The 8,957-nt window shown below is 35.0% G+C and overlaps 1 protein-coding gene across 1 annotated transcript in view; it reads left to right on the plus strand.

The window, feature by feature from the left end:
* The first annotated feature begins 467 nt into the window (after positions 1-467).
* LOC110447883 (arylsulfatase B-like) overlaps positions 468-8,957 on the plus strand; it is a 20,149-nt gene continuing 11,659 nt past the window's right edge. Inside the window, exon 1 of the mRNA XM_021493849.1 lies at positions 468-649. Coding sequence (XP_021349524.1) covers positions 468-649 — 182 coding nt within the window. The remainder of the gene's footprint in view (positions 650-8,957) is intronic.

The following is an 8,957-nucleotide window of genomic DNA, read 5'->3' on the forward strand; positions in this document are numbered from 1 at the left end:
TTATCTCTACGTCATATTTCAACAACAAAAATAAATACTGTAGGACTCAGGTGACCGTTAAGGTCCATGGGCCTCTTGTTTTGTTTCAGTCGAGTTTACGACAATATATAAGAAAGCAATGTAATTCGGTGAACCAGGGTATATCTTGTGTAACATGAGCGGTTCGTAACTAGACATAATAAAGCTTTCAAAAAAGCTTCGAAAATTCTATTACAACTGACATTCTAGTTGTTATATAGTTATAGATGAAAGCTGTGAACCACAGATTTTCATCGCGAAAACATAATGTAACTAATGAAAAAAACTCTTCTGGTAACTTCCTGTTACACTAGCTCAAATAGATTTTAATGAGATAATTTTCTCTGGTATCTCATATCTTCGCGAGATTTATATATAACGCGAAAATTTACTTATCACGAAGTGTAAATGATTTACAGTATCCATGTCGGAAACACTTACCATTTACCATGGTTTTATCTGTAGACGACCCTTCCGAACGTCACGACCTTTCTCTGACTTACACGAGTATTGCGGATGCACTAAGCAAGAGCATGGCCGAGTATCACGCTGATATTGTGCCTGCTAATTTTCCAGAAGACGACCCGGCAAGCGATCCTAAACTTCATCATGGATTCTGGTCCCCTGGATGGTATAAATGACCTTTGACCTATAGATGGAATATTTTGTGACAGCAATTAGCGGAGATATATGGGTATATTATACTATGAGTCAAAGAAGTGATATTAACGGTAAAATCCTATTAAACACTGGATCCTTACAAACGTATGTTTGTAACAGTACTAAATATTTTAAATTGCTATATGGGGCAGGGAAGTTATGCAATCAGTGTAGACAATATGCGCTTGTCAAATATAATTGTGTCTGGATAACGGAACGGATTGATCCGAAAACTTCTAGTATTGTCTACACTGTCATCAGGTGACAGTATTACACCTATACTATATACTCTTTCTGTTATCGGAACTGTCCTTCCGACGTTGGTATGATATTCATAAAAACGATATTGTAAATTCTCAGTTTATATCGACCTGACTTATAGATTGTGGAGTAGCAACAGTTTTGGTACCATACTGTATGCTATTAACTTTACATTACAGAGTGGAGAATACCTTCCTTCAAAACTAAACCAAACGTTTACATTGTATCGGATGAATGAAACCCTTATTATTGATTCATAAGATCAGCCTTCCAAAAAGGGGTACAAAAAGGACTTGTCCGCATCAAAGAAATTCCGCTGAACATACCTGTATATAAGACGACATATTCACTCGTCAACGGCTTTCATATTACAATATATATCTCCAAAACCTAATTGTCAAGTATATACATAGATAACTAATAACCTTCGCCAACTTACCAAGGTCTCTGTATAAGCATAAAAAACTGTATACTTTTTATAACCATTATCTGGAATTATATCGAACTATCAGTGAAACGATATCTTAATGGGCACATAAAAAAAAACAATATTTAGCTGAGCAGAAACAGAGTTTATGATGATGTATTTTTCTGCATATCAATACTTTGGGTGCATTGGAACATCATGGAATGTTATTCATTCATATCAAAAAAGAATATCACAAAAAAACGCAGAATATATAATCCGAGTAGATGACCTTTTTTTAAAAGTTCAACAACAGAGTACAGCTGTAGTTACCTCCCCTTGAACACACCTCACACGATCTCCTTCCCTTTTCGCTTGTTTGTTTAAGTTTCATTTTTTTCGCTACGTTTTAAAATTATCTTTCTCTATTTAGACAAATATAGATATGTATCACGAAGAGTTAGGACACATTTTTCTCCAATAACGTTTATATGATGTCTACCACTTCTACCCCTTACAGCGTTACAAATATGGTGACATTGCATTTTTGTGAAATCAAAATTTATGAAGGTCAGCTTATCAATGTAATTTTGGTATGAATTTTATCAATAACAAATGCATTATGCTTTATTGTCTGAGTATGTTTTTCATATCCATGTTTTCAATTCTACAAAAAGCATTCGTCTAAAACGTAGATATGTCTTTGTTACTGGTAACAATATCCTGATGGATAATAGCACATATTAACTATCATATGGTTGGCTATTCAAATCGCCCTGCGTCCGTGGTCCGTGGTCGTTGGTGTTTCCTTAATAATTATTGTTATCGCTATTTCTCAAAAAGCGCTGGAGGGGTCTTTCTCAAATCCATTTGTAGGTTCCAATCGCCATGAGGTGTGTATATGTTTAATTTTGAAACTGGCCGGATGAACAAAATGGCCGACAGAAGGCAATCTTGGATTTTAATATTTAAGGTTTGTTATCACTATTTCTTAAAAAAAAAGTACTGGAGGGATATTTCTCAAATTTAATAAAAAATGTTCCCTTTGGTTTATAGTTGTGCATGTTAACGTTTGAGATTGATTGGAAAAACAAGTTACCATCATATATTGTGACAGTTTTGTTAGCTCCATATCTCAGAAAGTACTCAGAGGTAGCTTTCTCCATTTTTTATGTTTGTTCTCCTTGTTTAAATGCCCCTGCCCCTAATGAGAATGTATCCCTCATTGACAACACCTCGAATGCCGTACCAATTACAAAGTTGTAGCATTTTACATATAGTAAAGCAATTAGTATACAGTGACATTAGCCATAGTGACAAATAACACGACCTTACGAGGTTGAAGTTAATGTATAAGATACCCGTTCAGGATTTCCAGCATGGGACATGGTGATAGTGCATGTAAGGAAATCCAAGAGCAAAGAAGATAAACTGGCACATTGTGCAGATCTGATAAATATCCGTTCATGGTTGGGCGCCATGACCCTTCTAGGATCTCTTGTAGTTATTGTTTTTTTCTTTGACATTTGCCTTATGTCAAGCGACTCGAGTCCCATTGCATTCACAGGTCTATAAATTCAGTAGGTAAGATTACGGTGATTAGGTCATTTTTATTGTGACTGTGAGTTGTTTGTTGGATCGTTGACCAGCATCAGTAAGGGACTATTTATGTTTTACATGTATTTCTCAGTTGGAAAGATGCTGTTTGATATAAAGGTCGATGTTTCTTTTAGTTTGCTCACGAAAATGTCTTGCAGTTTCCCCGGTTCTAGCTGTGAGAACTTGTCATAACTTGGATTTTACCTACGCGGGTGTGACCGATGTAGCAGACGACGGTTCCATTTCCGTAACGCCTGGTATTCTTCTTGTACATTTTCAACGGTTTCCATGTTACGGTTTTCTTTACTGCTTTTTTTTTGCAAAAGTTTTAACGATTTTTATCCTTTTTTATTTTTTGTGTTCGTCATTTCGGCGTTCTCTGTTTATTTCATTATTTGTGTATTTGATTTAATTAATGCTCATATGTTTACATTACCGGAAAGTCATTTGTAACCGTTGGAACACACGGAATATTAGACGTTATCATGTAAATAAAGATAGCTATTAAAATTGCAATTAGGGGTGTTATTATTGTTTGAGTATATTTAACAAATAAGCAGGAATTACATTTTTTAGTGTTTTAATTTCAAGTAATTAGATGTTTATCTTTGGCTTTCATTATATATTAAGTCCCTGTAATGACCCGTGTTTCTTACCAGCTTTGGTTAGAGTATCGTGATGGTAAAGACGTAAGCAAGCATTACAGTATCCCAACAATCAGGTAAAGGAAAGAGAGTTACGAATGTGTTATCAACTGGTCTGTGTTCAGCCTTTTCTCTTCTATATGGATTATGACCGATTGAAAGGTGAAAACATTGCTTGTTCAGACAAAAAGGATCCATTTTGAGGAAAGAGCAACCGTTTAGAATAAATTACTTGCTGATAAGTTTCTCGATTGTGAAGTAATTGATTGATAAAGTGTTCATTATTATGCATAATATAGCATATTATAAATGTAAACATTAATGAAGATAAATTTCTGTAGCTAAACATCGGTTATCTAGTCACCACTAATCTGGTATTCCGTTATCAGACAAACATTAACCATATAGGCCAATATCAAATCATGACTAATCCGGTAGTCATTCAAGCAAAACATTAATCTGGAAGTTCACTTTCCAGAAATCACTAATCAGGTGGTACACTATCAATGGACGACTAATGCGGTTGTCCTACTATTCAGATGGTACTTTTGCTGATAATTTCTCTGAATAAAATGTTCGACTTCTGGATAACCGATCTACTCGGTAGTCAGTGAAGCGGACTTAAAACTACTCAAACTATCAAACTTTATCAAAAACATGAGTTCGGGTCATGTTTATTAGTTATATACCTGTGTATAAACCTGTGTATGTACCTGTGTATTTACCTTTACACTTACCTGTATAACTAACTATACTCTAATCTTCTATACGTTTGTATGCTTTTTAAATTCGTCAGAAAATGTTCGCAGTTTATCTACCAGACATGAAAAATGTGTACACAGTTTTTGAACTTTGGCCATGAAATAGGCCGACGTCTTCATAAGTGTCCCTGCTATTGAGCTTTGTGGGAACAAATATGACTGAATTAACGAGAATCCATATTTTAAATGTACTCTTCCTTTAAATATGTTGAATTGGAATAACGCAAGCCATATTTCATACTTTTTATCTTCACGGCGTTATGGCTCACTAACGAAATATACAATAGCGTCAATTTAAAAGGACTTCAATACCAGTATTCAAGGACAAAGTATAGCATAGCGTCATTACCCAAGGACAAAAAATACTTTAGCGTCAACATGTAAGAATATACATACTTCAACATCGACACATAAGGACAAAAAATACAACAGCGTCAACACACACAGATAATATACCACACCGTCAACACACACGGACAATATACCACGCCGTCAACACTCACGGACAATATACCACACCGTCAACACTAGTCCGAATTATTCTGACGTTTTATCGACATTTTTCATATAGGTCTGTCGTCGATTAACGTCAGAACTCCGGCCCTCTTTAATATGCGGGAGATATGCGACCCGCGCCCGGAGCGCACTTCAAACTGATATTTTAGAAACAAATCGTCACTTTCACACACGTGTCGCACATGGAACGAAAGATCTATTCTTTATGCACTAGGTGGTATCAATAACATGTTTCGAATATCATTACGAAAAGTATTTTCCAACGTTTTCTATACCAACCCATGTTTTTAATGGAAATTAGGGCATGAGCAATGTCACATGACTTGACAAGATCTCGCGTTACCGAAGGTGTTTCCCAACGTTATGACGTAGGCCGGCGAGATTTTAGTCACGTGGCATTAGAAGGCGGGGCTAAAAAAAAAACTAGAGTAAAACAGAGTAAGTTTGAAAAATATGTTTTTAGTGATTGTATTGGTTGTTTGGGGCGTGTAATTTATGTTCATCTTGTGCATAAAGAATAGATCTTTCGATCCATGTGCGAAATGTGTATGCAAGTATTGAACAAAACCTGTTAGGATATTCAACCAAACTGGGCCTAATATTAAATCGTTCCTGTCCGTTTGCTTATTAAATGTTATTTGTCAGTAAATGTCTACATTTTGTCTAGCAGGTACGCCTACGTACCTTGTACCGCGGAGTTAGATTGTTATCTAAGTCCGTGCTTGTACACACTTTTTAACCCTGGGTCATAGAATGGGTCGACATTGAATACATACTGATACGTTTTTACCTGCTGTCGTTCAATCAGGCGTAGTCTCATTGAGTCCCTTCATACACTCATTACAAAACACTGTATACAATCAATTTAATTGACATGGAAAAGCACTGGAATACTTGTGATTAATTCACCACGTGAAAGTTACCTTTGAAGATTGCACAGGTCAATATTCGCCTATGTTACAGTGATGCTGTAGTATTCTGTGTCTATGATATATAACCAAACTCAAAACACAAGATAAATAATGAACCTGACTTAAAAGTGTAAACAAGGATCACCTGCCTATTATCACCGTGACAAATCCTTGATGTTTTTGTGGAAAATGCCCTTCAAAAGAAAAGATGAGACATTGAAAGTTTTCTCCAAGTAACATTATGAACAGAAAACTATTGCATACCATTTTTTACGTCAGATGACGTTATTACATACATATATATAGCTTAGTGCTACTGGTTAGGAAATATGTAACGAAGGTTATTTCAAGTTTATCAAGGGATTACAGATGTTTTAAGAACGAGCTTAAGAATGTTTTAGCNACACACTTTTTAACCCTGGGTCATAGAATGGGTCGACATTGAATACGTACCGATACGTTTGTACCTACTGTCGTTCAATCAGGCGTAGTCTCATTGAGTCCCCACAAAACACTGTATACAATCAATTGAATTGACCTGGAAAAGCACTGGAATACCTGACTTAAAAGTGTAAACAAGGACCACCTGCCTATTATCACCGTGACAAATCCTTGATGTTTTTGTGGAAAATGCCCTACAAAAGAAAAAATGAGACATTGAAAGTTTTCTCCAAGTAGCATTATGAACAGAAAACTATTGCATACCATTTTTTTACGTCAGGTGACGTTATTACATACATCTATACAGCTTGGTGCTACTGGTTAGGAAATATGTAACGAAGGTTATTGCAAGTTTATCAAGGGATTACAGATGCTTTAGGAACGAGCTTAAGAATGTTTTAGGAGTATACATTACTAACGCGTTACACATTTTACACCAGCGACGTTTATATATTACATTCTAAAATCGTAAGAAGGTTGACACATAAGACCAAAAAGGTATATTTAACATTATTAACTAAAATTAGGAAATTGGAATCGTATTCTAACACAAGGACTCGGTGGTATAAGGGTGGGTTTTTTCTGGCTCGATGAACAAACAAATCAAAATTTGACGCTTGTTTTGTTATTATCGAGTTGAAAATAAAAACAACATAATAATGTGATAGTTCCTTGAGTTTTTTCTATATCAAAGAACTGTATGCGAGAGTTATGTATCACACAAAAATTTAGTTATCCGATTTTCAACATTTGTGACAAAAGATAAAACATTTTACATAGATGAGCTCTGCGATATAAAACCACATTCATTTAACTAAAGTCATAAAATTGCATCGATCTATTAGACCAAACAATCGATTTGACGCAAATATACTTAAAGACGATGTTGAACTATTTCATGTTTTGATAAAAATAAGTTCTGAACAAGCGTCACGCGACTGTTTGTGTTATGATGTAGAAACACACGTGGTGTCTCGTGATGAAGTATACACACTTATACTATAACATAAAACCTACTTAGGGTTTCCACATGATAACGTTCAAGGATACATGAACAGGGTGGGTAACCCTAGTAGAGTTCGCCCACACAGTCTCTTTGTAAACTTATTTGATTCCTTTGCTAATAGAGAAATTTAAGAGATGATTTATTAAACCTGCACATGTATTCCTGTATATATTTTCTAGTACAAATCTTCGAATGAAGCTAGGTGTGGTCCTTTTTAGTTGCATGTTAAAATGAAAAAGAAATCCTGTTGGGTGTTCACTCCCAATGTGATATCTCTGAGTATGCGACATAGAAATATATAAAACAAAAACTTCTGATTATGTTAGTGATTTATATGTTATTAAAACTATTTCATACATTTATGACACAGTTTATGAATATACGAATTAAACATTTATTATCCTGTTTCTAAATACAAGAATTTTTTCATCCATATCAAAATTAATTCATACTACTAATACCTAATTTACACGTTAATTGCGCTATTACCACATCCATTGTTAATTTTAAACGATTGAAAAACTTACATAATTCAAATATAGAGTCTATATATATGCAAGCTTGTCACAGAAGCCTATCAGTCTAAACTTAAACACAGTGCAAAATATTGCGAAATAGAGTCTATATGCAAACTTTTCACAAAAGCCTAGCAATCTAAACTTAACAAAAAAGGTTTAATAAAGCACAACCAACAGACGATTGTAAACAGTTAGGTTCCATTCCGTAAACAAACCACGTGAGTTTTTTTAAATCAAGAACGTCCTATTTTATGATCCGAGGTCAGGAACTGGACAATATTAATGTTGTCGGCTAGGTGAACCGTAACGACGAATGAAAAACAGTCTGCATTTATCAATGAGCGTGTCGATGCTCACATGACGAGATTGTCTTCGGTGATAAAGATTGTGTTATATATTTGGAGGGTACGTAGTATAACAGCTAGTCAAAATCAACGAACATATGTTGGAGTAATATGGAGATATTTATAATATTACCTGTTCTGTGTGCTTTGACGCTGTTACTGCTGATCGGTGGCAGGAATGCCAAACAACTGAATATTGTGTTCATGGTAGCCGATGATTACGGTAAGCATCTAATATTTCCTGGTATTTTATAAGATAAGTATATGTCTGTTTTTAATGTAGGTCAGGCTTGTTTATGTATAGTAATTAGAAGTGACGACATCTACCCGGTATACTCTGGACCACAGGGACCTGAGAATTTGTTATAGCTATATTTGGACCTACATGTAAACTAAGGTGTTAGAGTAAATAGCACCACGAATGCTCATATATATGAGTGTCATTTTTACCGAAAGTCGATACAAATCCAAAAACATGTAAACGTACTCTAAACACCTTACTTTAGGTCCAAATATATATATGTAACAAATTCCCAGGTCCCTGTGCTCTGGACAGTGAGAAATCTAAACTTTACCAATACAGCGTTGGGCCTCATACAAATCGTATGAATATTTTAATATACAGATCCAAACGTTTGTCCACATACGGTGACATAAAACCTTTCTACTATTTCAAAAGTAAAGTGAATTTGAGTGTTGAATTAGAAAACGTGACACAAGGGAGACCATCCCTACAAAAAGTCTACATTTCATTTCACTTCATTAACAATACTTCATCCAATAGATAATTTGTCAATGTTTCTATGGCGAAAAGGACATTATTATAATTATAGTATAATACAGTTCCCTTGATGAACCTCTAAAGAGGTGAA

Source organism: Mizuhopecten yessoensis, unplaced genomic scaffold (assembly GCF_002113885.1).
Source record: "Mizuhopecten yessoensis strain PY_sf001 unplaced genomic scaffold, ASM211388v2 scaffold3645, whole genome shotgun sequence".
Lineage (NCBI taxonomy): Eukaryota > Metazoa > Mollusca > Bivalvia > Pectinida > Pectinidae > Mizuhopecten > Mizuhopecten yessoensis.